Genomic DNA, 19,635 nt, shown 5'->3' on the forward strand with positions numbered 1-19,635 from the left:
ATTCTACAATATTTTACTTTAGAGTGGCAGTATAATAGAGAGAAAGAAAGAGAAAGGCAAAGAGAGAGAGAGAGAGAGAGAAAGAGTATTATAAAAGACAGCATCAACCCTGTCTCTCGTTAGGTTCCATTGTCCAGTAATCAAGGCTACGACCGCTCTGTTCACCGCATTCCAGTGATTCTCAAATCATCATACTTCCGTATCTCAGCGAACCCAATTATCAAATAGAGAAGCACTGATGTATGAAATAGAGACAAAGAAAACAAACTAACGGTTTTAATCATTTTCGTGGGAACGAATTAAACAAAAATACATTCGTAGCAAGTAAAAATACATTTCTATTCACGCCATACATGATAATATTCGCCTAAGTTTCTACGAGTCCTTCGTATGCTATGGTAACCAACGTTATACACCGCTAGTTACTGATTACTTTACTTTTTATCGCGTTGAATTGCATTAAAAAGAAGAAAAAAAAGGGGGGAAAAAAAAGAAAATAAACGTTACGAAAGAATAATTTACAGAATATTGTATGTAAAAAGATCATACAATTACGGGTTTTCTTTTTAACCAGCAAGATCATTATTATTGATCACACTTTGTAATCGCGACGATTTACTCGCTTGCAACGAGACCTTCGATACAACGTTGTGTTACACGTTGAAGTACGTTTGATTTCCCCCGCACTTTTCGCGTGCACTCGCCGCCGCCACCGAGACCCGCCGCGCGTCCCTCAAGCATCTACACCTACCCCACATAAGCTTCGAATTCATCGAAGATGCGTTCCGCATCGATCTTTACGCATATATACATACGTACACGTACGTATATGCTGTATGCTTTAATGTATTTAAATGTATATGTATATTCATCATAGTGTACGTAATACACACTCAAAGATAATTCTAATCTGTACGTTCCCGCTTCTCTCCCCCTCCCCTTCATCACTCTTTCTCCTCCTCATCGTACTCCCACATTCCCTTCCACCCTCACCCTCAACCTTGCCCTTAACCCATCTCTTCGGCTCTCTCAAGCTCGTTCTTCCGGCCGTCGTCGGCAATGAGTTTGCTTGCTTTTCGAAAGCTTCTACCCGCGCTTTTTCTGTAAACCCCCACCCCCTTAGTCTTCTCACCCTTCTCCCCTTACCCCTACCTCACTAAACGATCTTTTGGAACTGCTGGACGATTGAATATTCTCCGTGTCCTCCTCCGATCTATTCGCGTCTCTGTCTATTTCCTTTCTCTTCTCTTTCCGATTTTTGTTCTTTGTCTTTCGTTTGGCGACTCGTGTTTCGCAAAAATGCGTGCAAGTAAGAAAGTAAGTACGTAATGCGCTTGCGCACGTGACTTGATGAGAAGAATAGTAGCATGGTAGTAGTGGCGGTATATATGGTTGTAGCATAATTGTATGATAGTGTAGTATAATATGGTGGTGGTGGTGTGGTGTGGTGGGAAAAGGAGAACCTGCTCGCCCGGTGGGTGGCTCCTGTGAGTTTCGTCATTTTTATTTTGTTTTTCTGCGCTCCTTATATTTTTTTTTGTTTGTTTTTTTCGTTTCTCATACCTCTCCATATTTTATTTTTTTTCCCCTTATATTTCTTCTTCTTTTCCTTGTTCTTTTTTTTTTGCATTCGCACGAGACTCCGTCGAGCAGAGAGGACGTGCTCGCACGCAACGATGCTCACGAGCGTGATTGGTACCTACCTACCAGCCTAACCAACCACCCTCCTCGTAACCCCTTCCTATATCCCCTCCATTCAAGATTTTCTGCTTCGGTCTCCAATTTTTAGCGTATCTCCCCGAAAAACTTTCTTTCGTTATTTTTATTTTTAATTTATCAGACGTTTTATTTTTTCCTCCCCGCTCCCTGGTTTTTATTTATTTTTTACTTTAAAAATAAGCCCAACATTTTGTTGCAGTTCGCCCGTCCGGAGATATTTTTAACCGAATCTTTTGTACCGCTTCGATCTTCAATTTGACCGTTGTTCCTCCGAACAATTTTCTTTTTTCTTCTCTCATTTATCTTATTTTATTTTGAATTAATAAATTAAATATGTTAGTTTAAGAAAAATAAATTCTTAATTTGTGTCGCGTCGATTTATACAATAACTTTTTTTGTTCAATTTTGATTTTATTCCGAAAGTGTAGCGAAGAAATCACGGCGCCATCTTGTAAGATTCATCGATCGATTACACGAAAGAGAGCGCTAAGCATTGGCGTTCTCCAATGACCTTGTTCACTCACGATCGGTATCCTTTCTTTCAAGAGAAACTTCGAAGTGTAGGGTAAGATCTCGAGATCTCGAGCGAGCGGACGTAGAAGACGGAAAGAAAGTCGTCTGCATATACTTGCTTCCGTTCCGTATAAAAAGAGAGAGAGAGAGAGAGAGGAGAGATTTTATATTCAAAACGATCTATATCTCAAAACACTCTTTTCCTACACACATTTATTCATTGGCATACACACATACTTAGCAAACGAAACACCTGAAATTCATTTCGTATCATAAATCTAAGAACAAAGAAAATAAAACAACTCACACATCTTACATTAAAAACAAATATATATTAATAATTATTATTTTAATAATCAATCATTTAATGGGAGATATAATTTTGATGCAAAAAGCAGAGTATATTTCTTGTCACGAAAAAGGAAATATCATCAGTTGACAAATATTTTATTTTTGTTATCAAAAATCGAAATGCTTAAAGAAACGAAACATTTGAAAATTCGCGGGGAAATCGTAGAGATTCCTGGGAACGGGAAAACGCAGTAACGTACCCTTCGATTCGGTCGCCCCCTCTCATAATTTTTATTTCTATTTTTTTTTTATCTCTGATTGTTTTCAAACAGCATTTATCTTCTTTCTCTTTTCCTGTCTATCTCGAATGAAACAAAAGTTGTTCACATAGCTCAAAGAAGCCGATCAAATGCACGGCTTCCTTACTCGACTGTACTTTCCAGCGTGGTGTGGTGTTCGGGCCACGCTGTGCTGAATTCGCCAGCCCGCCGCCATACCACTGCGTCTCTTGTACGTGTGTGTACATATGCATACAGTGTATATGCACGTACACGTACACATATATATAATAACATATGATACGTGTGAACGATAATTCTTTTCGTCGCGTGAACGACCGAACGTGAGCTCATTGCTTCGATGAGAAGAAAGAAAGAAAGAAAGAAAGAAAGAGAGCGAGTAGTAATAGTAGAAGTGGGAAAGAGGAGAAGGAAAATGAGGATAAAGTTGGTCGGTTAGGAGAGTGCAAGGTAGAGAAGGAGTAGGAGGAATAGTTCGAACTTCTTTCTCCTGACCGTATTATTCCTCTTGAGTCTCCTCCCCTTTCACCGCTTACCTCCCTTCTCACTTCCTTTTTCTTCCTCAATCGTTCGAGAAAAAGAAACAAGCTGTGTTGAGTAAAACGGGACGAAGAAAGAGAGAAAGAGAAAGAAAAAGAAAAAAAAAGAGGGGAAGATGAAATTTGTGCTTCTTTCATCGACTGTACCAACGGCGGCGTGGTTTCTGCACCGCATCGTGTGCATGCGTGCGCGAACCTTCGCCGTCTGGCTGGCCTACCACCATACGCGGCCCCATTCTGTATCTCTCTCTCTCTCTCTCTTTCTCACATACGCGCGCGCATACATGCACATACACATATTCCTCTCTTTCTCTCCCCCCTCTTTTTCTCTGGTGGCGCGTGTATTTATGCTTAGCACCCGTTTCAACGTATATATGTATGTACATACATATGCATGCATGCGTACGTAGGTGTATGTATGTGTACGTGTACCGTACGTAAGTTGGTAAGCGACTGGAGCTACGCTTCACCACACTACCACTACCACCACCATACCACACACCGCCGCCGCGCAGATTCCCTTTGTCCGCGCAAGCTCTGCCGTTTCCCTTTCCCCCTCTCCTTCTTCCCTCCCTTCTCCACATCCCTCTCGAATCGTAGGCCCCTCCTTTACCTCTTTTTACTCCTTCGGCACCTATCTCCCACTCTTTACTTTCGTCTCTCACGCAACACGCATACATATATGAAATATATATGTATATATTTATTCACGTTGAATGTACATATGTGTGTACGTACGTGTTGTGCGTGTGTTTTACGTGTATTCCGTCTCGCCCGTTCAGACTTTGGGTTCACATTTCTCTCTACACAACCACCCTCCTCCCTTTTCGTGCATCTCTTCCTCTTTCCCTCTCTCGAATTTGTAGACCTCTTTACCATCCCCCTCCGTGACAGCAGCCCACGGGCTCGCACGATCGCTGCCGAGTCGGCTCGACGACTACGGTGACGGAACGATGACGATGACGATGACGTCGTTCGTCAGGGTTGGTCTTAATCAGCATATGGGCTCTTAAAACAAATAAAACTAAATCTTTTATATCTATTTCTTCTTATTTTCTAGTAATATGATTTTAATCGATATTGTTACTTTGATTTTCACATAATATAAAGTTTATTGTTAAGACATATATTATATATAAATATATATTTTTTTTTAATAATCTATTTGAGAGAAATATTTTATTAGAAAGACAGGAAGAGAAGTTTTCGCGAAGTAGATATTTTAGAAAGTTCTCTCTTTTTTATTCTTTCTTTTTTATTTGTGGAGATTCCTCGCGCCAAGGTGTTCTCCTTTTTGCTTGCTTTCATCGTCTATTCTTCTTCTTCTTCTTCCTACTTGCATTCTCTCTCTCTCTCTCTCTCCCTCCCTTCCACCTCCTTGCACCCCACGCTAACACTTCCTTCCTTCCTTCCTTCCTTCCTTCCGCCCTTCCGCCCTTCCTTTCATTCTTCTTTTTTGTTCTTCTTGTTTTCCTATCCACGTGGTATCACAGATTTCTCGCATACAAAGATAAAATAGATCAAATCTGATATAACATACAATATTTATTAACATAATCTTACCTCTCTCTTTCATATTATTAAATTCCCCCCTCCCTCTCTATAAATAAATTAATTTTATTTCAAATTTTAAGCAACACATCGATTTAATCGTTTTTACATAAAGTGTTAAAAGGACAGGGAGAGAGAATTAAAAAAATAAAAAAAAAAGGGGGAGAAAGAAAAGTAAAGAAAAGAAAGTAAAGTATGAAGCAAAGAAAGTATGATGAAGAAAAGAACGATGGGGGAAGGGGAAAATAGATCCACGATAGGATTCAAAGAAACGGCGGCGGCGGCGGTAGCGAAACGCGCGCAAAGGCCGTGCACAAAGCGGCTTAAATCGTCTCGAAGAAAAGGGACAGCTCTGAGGAAGAGAGTGCGGTATTAACCAATACCGGAGCGGCTCGCGGTCTCGCGTGGACGGCCAAACAACGACGCCCTCCTCCACCACCTCTCTTCTCCTCAACCTCCTGTTCGCCCCCACTTCCTCCTGACGGTCTACCCTTCTCGAGATTATCCTCGTCCCGCGGCGGAGTTCCGATAGATCGATTCTCTCTGTCGCCTGCATACCTTCGGTTTCAACGTCTACTCGGTCATCCCTTTTCGTTCCTCCCTGCGACCCTCCTCATTCTATCTCACTCAGTCATTCTCTTTCTCCCTCTCCCTCTCTCTCTCTATCCCTCCTTGTTGCTCCAATACCATTAGACTTTCGCCAGGGCCGTATTAAAACGTTCAAGTGCCCCAATCAAGACCCTGATTTTATTTTCTATCTTATAATTCGGGCATAAAAAAATTTACTTTTTTTCTTTTATTACGATATTAGAATTAATTCGTCATAAGCTTTATTAATACTTTAATTTCATATTGCAATTAATACGAGCACGACGAAATAATTCGTCGTATATTAATATAAAAAAAAGAAAACAAGAAAGAAGAAAAATAGAGAAAGTAAGATAAAACCGATGCTGAAATTGAACGAGGTAAAAAAGCTCCTGGAAGAAACATTAAAAGAAAAATAGTATTCCAAGAGAGTGTTTTGCATGCGCTTATTACTACTTTGTAGTCGACTCGTAGCAGAACGTGTACGTATGGTACATACGTACATACATACATTTGTACATACGTACATACATGCATGGAATGATAAAGTAAGGGTAGTCTACGCTGGCAAATACGGCCATTTGTTACGATTAACGTGACGGTCCAGGTGGCTTGCATGTTGTGTGTCGCTAATGAAACATATACCGTCGTCGTCGTCGTCGTCGTCCTCGTCCTCGGTATCGTCGTCGGCAGTAGCGTTACGGGTAGGAAACGAGATGCGAGAGGAGGAAGAGAAGGGGAAGGAAGACATGGGTACTCTAGAGAGAATGTACGGCACTGTCATTGGTCGTGTGCACACACGTGCACGCGTTACATGTCTCTACTACAGTGATGTGTGTGAGAGAGAGAGAAAGAGGGAGATAGATAGATCGAGTCGACCGATGTCGCCGGCGTACGCGTTCACGCGAGTCATAATCCTATCTGCGTCGCTCCTACAGCCGTTAGCGGTTGATCGTCTCCGTCTCGTCGTCGTCGTCACCGTCGTCACCGTCGTCACCGTCACCGTCGTCACCGTCGTTGCCGTCGCCGTCGACGTCGTTGGTGCTCCGTTCTCTCGCGAGGCTTGCATCCGTCTTCGTCCGGCACGTTTCTCCTCCTCCTCCTCCTCCTCTCCCTCCTCCCTGTTATAAGCGACTCGCTGCGTCCTCGTCGAGTTCACGTAGGAGACAGCGGCGTTTCCGTCGAGCGCACCGCCACCCCCTCTCTCTCTCTCTGCGTGCTCCCACCACCCGCGTCGTGTCCCGACGCGCCGCTAGCAGCCCCCGACCCCGCGGCCCCCGCATCGCCGCCCGAGGCGGCGACCGGTCAGGTGCAGCCGGCTCGCTTGCACGGCCGAAGCGTCGATTCACTCGCTCTCTGTCCAGCGACGAGCACGCATCCCCCGCGAGTTTTCGTCGTCGTACGCGCTCGAGCACGGGCCGAGTAGTCCGTCCTTGTTCGTCGCGTCGGCGAATTTCGCGGCGTCCTTTCCTCATCCTCTTCCTCCTCCTCCTCCTTTTCCTCTTCCTCCTCCTCCGCCCTCCACCTACTACTGCACTACTACTACTACTATTGCTATTACGACTCTACGCTACTACTGCCTACTACTGCCTACTACCTACCACCGCACACCACTGTGTTCCTCCTCCTCCTCCTCCTCCTCTCCTCTTCTACCTCCTCGTCCGCCTCCGCCACCTCCGAATGCCGTGCGCCCTCAGCGCAACTGAGCGCCGAATGCCATTTCACTTTCGTTGGGCTTCGCCGCGTAGGAGATCAGGCCCTGCCAGGAATTATCCTTCCGTTCTACGTGCTCGTAACCTCTTCGTACACGATCACGCTCGGCTTTCTCGCGGCGTCGCCTGTAATAACGCCGGCACCACCTCGTTTTCACCTTGTGATTTCTCTTCCTCTCTTCTTCCTTCTCCTTCTCCTCCTCCTCCTCCTCCTCCCTTCCTCCTCCTCTTCCTCTTCCTCTTCCTCTTCCTCCACCGCCACCTCCTCCTCCACCACCTCATCCTTCCTCCTCCTCCTCCCCCTACGTCCTGCCCCCCTCTTTATCCTCTTCCTTCCTATCTTCTTTTTCTTCCTACACTTCCTCGTTTCTTCTTCTTCCTCCCCCTCCTGCCCCTCCCCCTCCTCCTTTTCCTCTTTCTCCTCTTTCTCTTCCTCTTCCTTCTACTTCTAATCCTTCTTTTTCTTCTTCTACTTCTACTTCTACTTCTACTTCTGCTTCTTCTTATTTCCTTGCACGTTTCCCAACCTCCTCCACCTCCTTATCCCCATCCTCCTCTTCCTTCTCGCCGGGGGACCGTCCACCTACGGAGTACCGCAGCCAGGTGAGTGATAAACGATATAACTTCCTTCGCGCTACCACGGAACATACCTATGACTCGTCACGTTTCCCTCTCTGCCCCTTTTCTTCTTCCTTCTCTTTCTTTTTCTATTATCATCCGTTCTTTTTCCATCCTCTTTGAAAAAGAGAGCGAGAAAGAGGAAGTGGGCAGGAGGGGTTGGAGGGTGGGACGCAAAGCGCGAATATTTTGCACGCATATATACTCGTCCACCCGCTCTCCATCAGCCTCCCCTTCCCCCCCTCGTCCCTTCTTTCGGGCTCTTGCCCGCCATTCGCCTTTCGGAGATATTTTTGTGCCTCGAGAATATTTAATGCGTCCCATAGCCAGACTACTTCGCGGCCCCGGTCGTTCGCCTCCTCTCTCGACTTTGCTTCGCAAATCCGTCGCGTTGCCACGATACCCGAGTCAGCCGTGTGTTGGAAGGAACGATTCGTTGGAATTTCGTAGCTGCCGTTAGTTAGTTCGTTCGTTCGTTCGTTTATTTATTCGTTCATTGGTTGGTTGGTTGGTTGGTTGGTTGGTTCATTGGTTCATTGGTTGGTTCATTCGCTCGTTTCCTTTCCTGACATGTTGCATAAGAAACGGCGAAACAATGGAATTTGCATATGTGAACTTATTGCATTTAATTATAACATTAATTATAAATTCGATTGATTTTTTAACAAGTTTTGTCCTTGCGCGTCATTATAGTTTTTATTTATGCATTTCGTATGTTTGCATAAAACGTATGCATGCGCGAACGTATAAAATTGCATACACCACATTTTCGCGTGTTATTTATTTTGTTTTATTCTTCTATTTTAAATCCTATTTTTTATTAAATATTTGTTTTCCTTTTCCATCCGCCGAGATTGTACGGAACGTTCCCCTCCCCCCCCATTGTCTGTAAAATGCGCGGGAAAAATTTTTCTTTTGCCCGCCTTTTTTTTCTTCTTTTCTCTAACTCGCTTCTTTGAACTGTTCGTTTCGATGAACTTTGTATTTTTTTTTTATTACTGCTGTCGGCTAAATGAACGCTGTTTTATATTCGTAACGCAAAGTGGTATGATTTATCTGATAATAATTAATGCATGCTTGAGAAGTAATTAATTAACAAGAAAAAGTATATCAAATATCGTAACCGTGATAAAAAGAGAGACCCTTCAAGAATACTTCCTTCAATGTGCATATGTACATCAATCTCAAAGCTCGTTCATTCGTTCGTTCGTTCTTTCGTTTGTTCGTATTACTTTTGATCTCTTATTTCTCATATCACGTTCTTAAACATTCATCATTTGGCGTATCTTGATCCTTGAATGATAAATAACTAACGAACCCACCCATATCGAAAGTTGTTCTTTCTTTAAAAAAATTCAAACGAAACAATCCTACCCTAAAACTTTCTCATTTGGCACGAAACTCTAAGAAAAATATAAATCACGTAAAACAAAAAAACAAACGATCGAACGAACGGGTTGCATCTATCTTTCTTTATCTCTAACAATCAAAATATAATCCTCCATTACGCGGGCAATTTAAATCTGACATTCAAATCGGCACTTTTTAAGGCGGCAAAAGTTTTTTCTAACTTTCAACATTTCATATCTCAAGCTTACGACGATAGGAGGAGGAGGAGGTGGTACATTCTTCAAACAAACAAACAGAGACGTAGAAATCCTCATGTACACTAACCTTTAGTCTAGAAAAAAGAGCACGTGGTGTGGTGTGGTGTGGTGTGCTGGTACTTGGTTGGTACTGGATACAAGTACTGGTACTGGTAATGGTACTGGTGGCCCAGGGTCGTGCCCCCATTCAGAAAGGAGGTTATGTAGTAAGAAAGAGAAGAGAGTAAGAGTTTATGCTCGTGACGCCCGTTACATTATCAATTCCGTTATGGCGCCGTATTCGTAATAGTGTGGAGACGACCCTACAACCGTCTTCGAGGAATCCCCACTTCTTCCTTTTCTTCCTTCCTTCTCTTTCATGCTCTCCCTCTCTCTCTCTCTCTCTCTTTCTTTTTCCCTATTTCTATCTCTTCCTATCTCTTTCTCTTTCTATTTCTCTGTTCCTCCCTTTCCAACCCCAACTCCCCACCCTTTACCCCCGTTTTCTTTGCTTTCAGTCTCAAGACTCTTTCTCTCGTGTCCATGTATAAAAGCACCTTACACCATTTTGTAGCCCCGTATACGCTATCTTCCTCTCTCTCTTTCTCTTTTTCTCTCGTGGAAAGCATCCCCCACCCCACCTCCCTCCCATTCACTCACCCAACCCAACCACCCACCCCAACCTACCTACTTCCCTACCTCCCTCTTTTTCTTTCTCTTTTTCTCTTTCTGTCTTTCATTCTCAGCGCCCTTCCTCTCTTTCTACTCTCTTTCTCTCTTTTTCTCTCTCACTCACTCACTCACTCACTCTTTTTCTCTTTCTCTTTTTCTTTCTCTTTTTCTCTCTCTCTCTCTGGAAACGTTTCCACGGTCGATCTTTTTGCGGATTTACACCTGTTGGACTTCTTCGATACTCCTCCCTCCCTCCCTCCCATTTCCCCACCTCCTTTTCTTGCTTTCTTTCTTTCTTTCTTTCTTTCTTACTTTATTTTTCCCGCCCATTCTTAGAAGAAATCTTCCTCGTGAACTTGAAATCCTCGATCACGTTCTTTTTTATCTCTTATCTAATATCATTTGGGTTTTTCCTTTTTCTAACTAAACGCGCTGTGATTTTTCCATTAGAATTCATTAATAAAATTCTACAACGTATTTATTTTATTTATATATCATTCTAAAGATTAAGTAATTAAATATAATTTGAATTGAGAATAGATTCGATTGAAATGAAATATCGTGAAAATAATAATAATCTCAAAATTCAAATGAGTTATTAATTTAAATAAAAATATACAGAACACACATTTCATGCGTTTATAATATCATCGGTGCCGTATATTTATCAAGAAACTTGAGGTAACATTATATATTTAACAAATTGAAATAAAAATTATTTACCATAATATTTTTCATTTCTTTTGATCTATAAAATTGTCCGATAAATTGATGTTGATTATTAATCAAAAAATATTAATACAACACACTGTTATATCTAATAAATCGAGAAGAAGAACTTTTCGAGTAAATTTAATTGCAAACGTTTATTGGTTTCTTAAAAAGTTCCCGTATAGACGTAGACGAAAGGGGTAAATAAATAAAAAAAATATATAATCGATAAAGAAATATTCGTAGCATCCGATATAACATTACACTTGTTAAGTCCTATTTAATCAAGTAACATAATTCAAGATAAATAAAATATGGGGGTGTGTTGTATGCGGGGGTGGTTTTGTAACGCCCAATAATAGCATTTAGCCAATTCGATGAAAATGAACTAAACTAAAAATATATATACGAGTAGAGTTAAATTGTTTAGATAGATGTAATACACGTTCTAATATCAGTATAAGAGAATAGTATAATAAAGTTTGAAGTAAAAAAAGGGATTTCTTTCTCTCGTTTCGCGGCAATTAGTAGGGTATAATTGGTCGGGCGATGCCCTTGAACCCTAAGTATTGATTGGTGAGGTTGGATTCTACCGTTGGCTTTCCCTCTTGCCTCCGAACCGATGCCACCACCACCACCACCACCACCACCACCACCATCACCACCAACCACCCCTATGCATCCACCTCCGGAGAGCGAACGACCAACCATCTCCGGCAGGCCTCTCACCCTCAGCTTGCTTACCCTCTTCTCTCTATTTCTCTCTCTCTCACTCACTCACTCACTCACTCACTCGCTACCCTGCACTACCCTCAGCACAACCCTCTTCACCAGCACCCGATCGTCCGTGTTTCTCGCAGCCGACGCCGTCGTCCTTGTCGCAGCGTGCCATTCGACCTTTTTTTTCTTTTTCCTTTCTCCTTTCCTTTCCTTTCCTTTCCTTTCCTTTTCTTTACTCTTTTCTTTTCTTTTCTTTTCTTTCCTATTCTATTCTATTCTACTCTATTCTATTCTATTCTTTTCTATTCTATTCTATTCTATTCTATTCTATTCCATTCTATTCTGTTCTTTTTCTCGCATCTCTCTTCCTTTATCCGAGCCTACCCCTTTTTATTCGTTTAATCGAACACTGAAATGCTGTTTTCCGAATGAGAGGGAGTGAGAAAAGGAAAGGAAGGGATGGGATCTTGTTTTTTATTCTTATTCTTATTCTTTTTGTTATTGTTGTTGTTCTTTTTCTTCCTTACTCTCTTCTATACCTTGTTTGTTGTTAGATGCTAACGGCGATTGTCGACTTTAAGATAAAACGATATTCCGCTTGAACAGTGTATATATATATATATATATATATATATTACTTAGGTGCTTCTGTTTTTCTTTTAGAGATCGATCACCCTTTAAAAGCGAATCGTTTCTTTTTTCCTTCTCTTTATTTTATAATTTTTATTTATATCGGGATTATATATTTTGATCCCGTTGTCCGCGTACTTTTCTATCATCGATTCCATGTTTTATATTTAAATTTTATACATTTATTTTCATTCGCGTTCACGTTTATATATATAATTGTCTATAAATTTGTCGAATCCGTTAAACGACGTAGAAAAACTTAAATTAGGAAAAAGAAGCAAACTAAATTGAAAACGTCATTAAAAAAAGAAAAACCAAAGAAAATGTATTTTAAAATAGACAAAGTTAATAAGCGCGCTCGTGCATCCCCCTCCCCTCCCTCGGTTACAAATATTTCGGAGAGAAAAAATATTAAAGCAAATCCTAAAAAAGTTACATCGTTTTTGGTTTACTTTGAATGATTCATACGGGTGTATATAATAACCGTAAAGGATTTTTTCTTCTCTCTCTCTCTGTCTCTCTTTCTCTCTCTCCCTCTCTCAGTCATGGGGCGAGACGATTTTGCCGTCTCCGGGGCGCTTCGATCGTAATTATTCGTCGATAACGAAATCGTCCTAGCAGCCTCGTCGTCGTCGAGCATGCCCGACGCAGACGTTCGATTACCATGCACCCCACGACCAACATCGACGAAGCCACCACGGCTCGTCGAGCCCCAACGGCGAACGATTCGCGAACGTTTCCCCTAGACGATTTTATTAACGTCTCTCTCTCTCTTAAATAATCTAACTAATCGCTCCTCTCTCGGACAAACAAATACATATCTTCTATGTTTCTTTTTTACTTTTTCCCCTCCCCCATTCGGTATTTCAAATCTAATTACGTTAATAATAGTAAAGGAAAACAAACTCTTATTTAATTAAATATAAATATCAAGAGACTAGATATATATATATACTTTAAATTAATTTAAGATAATAATACATTTCTCTACAGTAAAGAAATACACAAATCTAATAAAGTTTTCCCGTAAATAATTTTAGAACGTAACGTTTCTATCAAAACGTAATCAAATAATTCAACCCAAAAACTAATCGTCCGATCATCAACATTATATATACATATATATATATATCCGTAAATCTAAAGAAAAAACTAACAAGTATCCAAGTGTTAGTCAGTGGCTCTCTCTCTCTCTTTCGCTCTCCGGAGAGAGAATATAGAGTGCCGTGGGTTTGGGGGGTGGTCGATACGGCCCTGGGGCCGCGACAGCCGCGTCGGAGGCCTCCCCATTCTTCCTGCGGGCGTTTTTGCTGGCACTCCCCTCTATATCAGCAGCAGCAGCAGCAGCAGCAACAGAACCACCACCATCACCACCACCATTACTACTCGTCCTACTACTACAAATACAAATATACCTGGTACCCCCAGCATCACAGCAACACAGAACCGTCTCGTTGCCGCTGCTGCTGCTGCCGCCCCCTCGCGACTCAACCGAGCCGATTCGCCGGCGTCCGTCGTTGGCATCCCTCGCGACTCACCCCCTCTCGAGCCAGCCGACGGCAGCAGCCCAACCCACCTCTTACCACCACCCACCCTCCGTTCCCTCCAGCCAGGCCGCCACCACCTCCAAACTTTCCAACTCTACTCGCCGACCAACCCGTCCAACCCCTCTGCCCTTCTACCCCCTCGCCTAAACCAACCCCTTTTGGCTCTCTTCGACCCCACCTAATCGTACCGCCCGCCCTCCCCTCTGTCTTGATTAAAGAACGCGAAGCCACGGAACGTTCCGAATTTCAAGCCTCGCCACCCCTCCCCCCTCCGCCATGCCCCTTCACAACCCTCTCTTCTCCTCTTCCCTCAACGCGTCACCCTCTACCTACCATCCCTTCTTCCTACTCTCTTCGATCATCATCAGAACCTGCCAACGGTTTCCAGACCGACAATCTGACTCCTAGCAGGAACCACGTGGATTTTTCTCTACGAGTAGTTTGCCTACCCAACCCACCCACCCCTTCCACCCCACCTCGAACCCCCTAAAACTCTCATGTCGACCACCTTCCTTTTTCGTCTATCAAAGTCATTCACTCCGTCTTTTTCCTCTTCTTCTTTCTTTTATTTACTTTGCCCCCCTCCTCCCTCCCTCCCTCCCCCGCTCTCCACTCTTCTTTCCACGTGGCTCTTCGTATTTCTTTATTTTATTTTCTCCTCTTCTCTTTCTTTCCTTCTATGTTCTTTTTCTTCTTCTTCTTCTTCTTCTTCTTCTTCTTTCTTTCTTTTTTTTCTTATTCATTCATGTTTATCACCGATGTAGGTATTTTGTTTGCTCGATTTTTTAATAATTTCATTTTATTATTTTCTTGCTCTTACTTATATAATATAGAGGATATTATTACACTGACAATTTTTATTGTTGAATTGATTTGCGTTTGATCGAGTATTTTTTTATTTGTATTTTCCTTTCTTTTTTTCTCTCTCTCTCTCTTTTTCCGTTTTTTCTCTTCCTCTTTTTCTATTTCTTTTTCTTTGTAACCTTAACCTCGATCCACAGTTATATTTTCTCTTTTCCCACGGTTCTCTCTGTACTTTTTCAAGGTTAAGATCAGATAGGAGAGAATTCGTACGACAAGAGATGTATCTTTTTGAAAATCGTTTACTTGATTTTATCGCTAAAAAAGTGATCGTATGAATATAATGAAAATTAGTGATCATAATTCGGGGGTTGGTATTTGTATTTCCATAGATTAACGTTGTACATTTGTATGAAAATTCTTTTTTTTTTGTTTTTCTTTTGTTTCCTTACAAATCAAATCAGATTCAATCGGATCAGATTAGATCAGATTATTATTTGAATTTGAGGGTTGAAATTGTCGATGAAATATTATTTGTATGTTACGTTTTTGTTTGCAGTCGCTTTTGAAAACGGCCGACCAATTGAAAATCAAGGGCCTCTGTGAAGTACCTGAAAGTAAGGACGGGCCACCATCAGTGAGTTTAAGCTCACCACCGAGAGAACCTGGTTCACAAAGATTCAACTTTACCAGGTTGAAGAGACCTTATCCAAGGTACAAGAGAACGAGGACATCATTTGAGCCTCGTGCCACTGATTCTAGGCATTACGATAGATATAAAGAGGAAGAGGACAGTGATAGTTACCATCGCAAAAATAAAGAGGTAAGTTAGAAACAAAAGTAATCCGATGATCCAAAAGAATTCATAAAAATATATACTAACATTATCATTAATATCCACCGATAACAATTAATTATTCAATTAATTATTTAATGTTTGAATCATGTCCAGATATTAAACCTGATGATTACATTCAAAAAGGTTTACAACATCCGTTTAAAAATAAGAAATCAAAGTCACGTTGAGAGAGAGAGAGAGATCGCTGATTGATGATTTAATTCAAGATTTTATTAGCGTATTCCGTTTTAAAATGAGACGTCAAAGTAATTCAGACTAAATATCTGATCATGTTCAAACATTCCTAATGATAGTGTTTCATTGAGATCTGATATTAACGTGACGTCAAAGTGAATCGGCAAAAATGTTTGAATCGGGTTTAAGAAGACATCGTAATAATAAATTAAATACAATCTATAATAATGACGTTGGTAAATTTTGCAGAATCGCAGAGACTGGCAGGTAGAAGATGAAGAGTGCACGGAGGTGGCAGCGGCAGCAGCAGTAGTTCTGGAAAGCTGCCAACGTAACAGTAACAATAGCACCAACAACGCTAACGGTACAAACAACAACAACAATAACGGTAAGCCAATCAGCTGAGTTCTGCGCCCCACACCTGAACCTTTGGATTTCTCGAAAAGGTCCCTTCTCTTTTCTAGACCTACGAAAACACGCGCCGCGTGCGTTTGTGCGTTCCTGTCGGAACCGACTGATTTCGCTCAAAGAGAAAGTGCAAAAGAAATAAAGACAAATAAAGAAATAAAAAAGAAAGAGAGAGAAAGAAAGGTGGATGATGATAATAATAAACATCAATCGAAGTCGGTACGATAAATAAATCCCTAATGATTTAAGGATATGGGGGACTAAAAACGATGATAATATACCATCGTTCGATGTTGTTTCCGTGATCGAAGCATATCAAATCGCATCAAGCAATTGGATCACGTTCGGAACTTCGAGGGTTACAGGTGTGGGGCGGATTACCAGTTTTAGGGCCGGTGGGGACAGACCCTTTTCACTCGGAATAAAAAGGTGACATGTTCTGTCACACAGGGCTAGGTCATTACGGTCATCACCCAGATCCTGAGGTAGATCTGCCTCCAGAAACACAGCCCACACCACCTAGCGCTACTTTGGTCGGTACCACCATCACTCATTTGCGAGACTCTGATCATCATTCGACTGGTAAGAATACTCACTTACGTTACAAGCTATATACAAGGATTTTCTTCAATTCCTTAATATTATTACATCACACCTTTTTTTTTCTTTATATAATATTACGAAAATATTAAATAAAAGATATGACGACAATGCGCAACAAGGGGGTGGAAGAACTGGTTGATCTGAACAAAAAAAAAAAAGCAGGATAAAAGACTAGTCGGTCATTAGGCTAAAAGGGAGTCAAAGTAATTGGTCTAATCGTGCTTAACTGACCGGGATTAGATTTGCGTTGCTCTATTCGTAACGGCCCACGCAGCCTCGTTTATAATGATGCTTGCATCTAGATTTACCTTTTTAACGATCTTCTCGTTTGCGAACCTAATACTTGTACATCTCTCTCTCTTTCTCTCTCTACCCCCCCGCCCCGCCCCGAATAAATAATTTTCTATTCAAAAAAAGTTATATACATTGTTTTATATTTGATTACACTTTTTCCAATGGGGTTTTTTTTTCTTTTTGTCCTTTTTCTACTCACAATCAGAGATACAAAATTGCGATACAGTGAAGATCAAGTTCGAAACCCTGCACACGATGGATTCTTCGGACACGATCGATATCGACAGTCACATGTCGGACAGAGCTAGTGTAAGCTCAAAAAATGCTGCGGACAGCGATAATATGATGATGATAACGCCTGAACTTCTCGGACTCATGCCCTCTGGCAGTTCGATTCATTCGGACTCGGGTGAAAATAATTCGAGAGGTCATTCTGGACAGTCGAGTTCACATCATCATGGTAATAAATCTTGGACACAGGAGGACATGGATGCTGCGTTGGAAGCATTAAGAAATCACGATATGAGTCTTACGAAAGCATCTGGTAAATATACAAAAATTCACATACACACACACATTTTAGATTAAAAATCTTTTCAATGTAATTTATTTGATTTCGTTTTTTTCCAGCTGCATTTGGAATCCCATCAACGACGCTCTGGCAAAGAGCTCATCGTTTAGGAATCGACACGCCAAAAAAGGACGGACCTACGAAATCCTGGAGCGATGAGAGTTTGAATAATGCATTGGAGGCACTAAGAACAGGAACGATCTCAGCTAACAAGGCATCGAAAGCTTTTGGTATACCTTCCAGTACACTTTACAAAATAGCAAGAAGAGAGGGTATTAGATTAGCTGCACCCTTTAACGCGAGCCCAACTACCTGGACACCTGCCGATTTGGATCGTGCATTAGAAGCAATAAGATCTGGTCAAACCTCTGTTCAGAGAGCTTCCACGGAATTTGGTATTCCTACGGGAACTCTCTATGGTAGGTGTAAGAGAGAAGGGATTGAACTCAGTAGAAGTAATCCCACACCTTGGAGCGAGGATGCTATGACCGAAGCTCTAGAAGCTGTCAGGTAAATATTTCTTCTTTTTTATTATTGCTAAATATAACATGAATATCGAGAGTCTTATTGTAGTTAAAGCTCCTGTCGTTTTATAAGCTAAGCTTATACTTATATTTGAGAATAAAAAAATAATATCTAGACCTTCTCCAAAAGCAAAGTCTCCACAAAAGCAGTAATTGATTTTTCAAATTGTCTAAAAGCTTTTGATCGCTGTTTCAAGATTTTGGATCCACCTTAGACTATTTCATATTTTTTTGAATTTACATCAATTATTATATGTATATTTATGCATTTATATATTTATTTTGCAGGCTAGGTCACATGAGCATCAATCAAGCAGCTATTCATTACAATTTACCATATTCCTCCTTGTACGGACGTTTTAAAAGAGGCAAATACGAGGAACCGGTAGTCGGTGATTTGTCACAGGACGGTACCAACTCACATTTTCATCAAAGTCCTACGCAGAATCACTCATCTACGATTCCCGATCAAATGTCTTATCAGGGTAGCTGAAATTTACCCTTGTATTAGATCGTTAAGTTATAGTGAATAGTTAACTTCGGTTATCTATATCTATATGTATGAAGAGGAAGGTGACAAAATACAGAGAATGATAAGAGAAGAAGAAAAACTAAAAGAAGACGAATGGGAAGAAGAGGAGAAAGAAGAAAACAAAAAAGAAAAATGGTGGAGGGGTTCAAGGGGGTTCGAAAGGGAGACTGAATTGAAGAAGAAGTAAACCCGATTCGAAGACTAACGATATTTTAAATAAAAATCGTTCATTGTGAAGAGAATCACGAAACATGAAGCAGATACTGCAGTATTAAGAACACGATCGCGCCGTTTTAATTAAAAAACGGATAATTATTGTATATTGTATGATTTCTTTTCTGTCATATCGGAAAATATAAATTAATCATTATTTATAAGCGATATTTATAGAAAAACAAAATAAAACAAAAAAAATGATACAAAAAAAAAATGAAATAATACTATAAAACACGGAGAATTTAAAATGAGAGAAAAAAAAAAAAAAGAAAAAGATTGACAAGAACAAAATGCAGTGTACAGTTTGGGCAAATAAAAATTCCGGTAAAAATCCTTTTTAGCTGTGTAAGAAAAAACAAACCACACAACACAAGATGCGACTTTTTATTAGGCCTATATCGGAGATATAGATATATAAATATTTCATGAGGATAAAAAATGTCGTTCGTTTCTATTGTGAAGAAAACAAAAAAAATAAAATAAAATAGTCATTATCACACAAACACACGTATACACAAAGGACACACATGTACATCTACGTATGTTTGTTATTTAATATTCGTATATTATATATATATATATGTATATATATATATACGATATATATATATATATATATATGTATATATATATACGAATTATTTTTATTTATAATTTTGATATTATACGTACTCGTAGAAACAATTTACAAATTTATTTTATTCGATCAAATTGACGCGCGAAAAATTTGTACATGCGTTTGATTTAAACTTAATATTATATAGGTAAAGAGAAGGAAAATGTGTGTGTGTGTGTGTGTGTGTATATATATATATATTTATATATACACATATGTATAAATATTATTTAGTAATATTCGCAAGAAATTCCACTATTATGTGTAATGTCTCAAGAAAGCAAAAAAGAAAAAGAAAAAAAATACTATTTATATTATTGTGCAATTCTTGAATAAGAAAT

At 40.4% G+C, this 19,635-nt stretch overlaps 1 protein-coding gene and 1 long non-coding RNA gene across 6 annotated transcripts in view; both read left to right on the top strand.

Moving 5' to 3' along the window:
- Positions 1-5,096, top strand: part of LOC122513855 — an 8,839-nt gene extending 3,743 nt beyond the window's left edge. Inside the window, exon 2 of the long non-coding RNA XR_006302904.1 lies at positions 5,028-5,096. This is a non-coding gene — a long non-coding RNA (uncharacterized LOC122513855). The remainder of the gene's footprint in view (positions 1-5,027) is intronic.
- The window catches only part of LOC122513852 (broad-complex core protein isoforms 1/2/3/4/5), a 25,484-nt gene extending 6,948 nt beyond the window's left edge, over positions 1-18,536 (top strand). The window contains exons 1-7 of one of the 5 annotated variants that reach the window (XM_043630326.1): positions 14,805-14,867; positions 15,057-15,320; positions 15,780-15,918; positions 16,368-16,520; positions 17,041-17,379; positions 17,466-17,916; positions 18,219-18,536. In XM_043630326.1, coding sequence (XP_043486261.1) covers positions 14,832-14,867; positions 15,057-15,320; positions 15,780-15,918; positions 16,368-16,520; positions 17,041-17,379; positions 17,466-17,916; positions 18,219-18,423 — 1,587 coding nt within the window. In that variant the 5' untranslated portion in view covers positions 14,805-14,831 and the 3' untranslated portion in view covers positions 18,424-18,536. Of the gene's footprint in view, positions 1-14,804; positions 14,868-15,056; positions 15,321-15,779; positions 15,919-16,367; positions 16,521-17,040; positions 17,380-17,465; positions 17,917-18,218 lie in introns of those variants that run through there. The other 4 variants (XM_043630323.1, XM_043630321.1, XM_043630322.1 and 1 more) reach the window with 4 other exon arrangements.
- Positions 18,537-19,635: the final 1,099 nt, after the last annotated feature.

The sequence above is a fragment of the Polistes fuscatus genome, unplaced genomic scaffold (assembly GCF_010416935.1).
Source record: "Polistes fuscatus isolate 324 unplaced genomic scaffold, CU_Pfus_HIC Scaffold13, whole genome shotgun sequence".
Taxonomy (NCBI): Eukaryota; Metazoa; Arthropoda; class Insecta; order Hymenoptera; family Vespidae; genus Polistes; species Polistes fuscatus.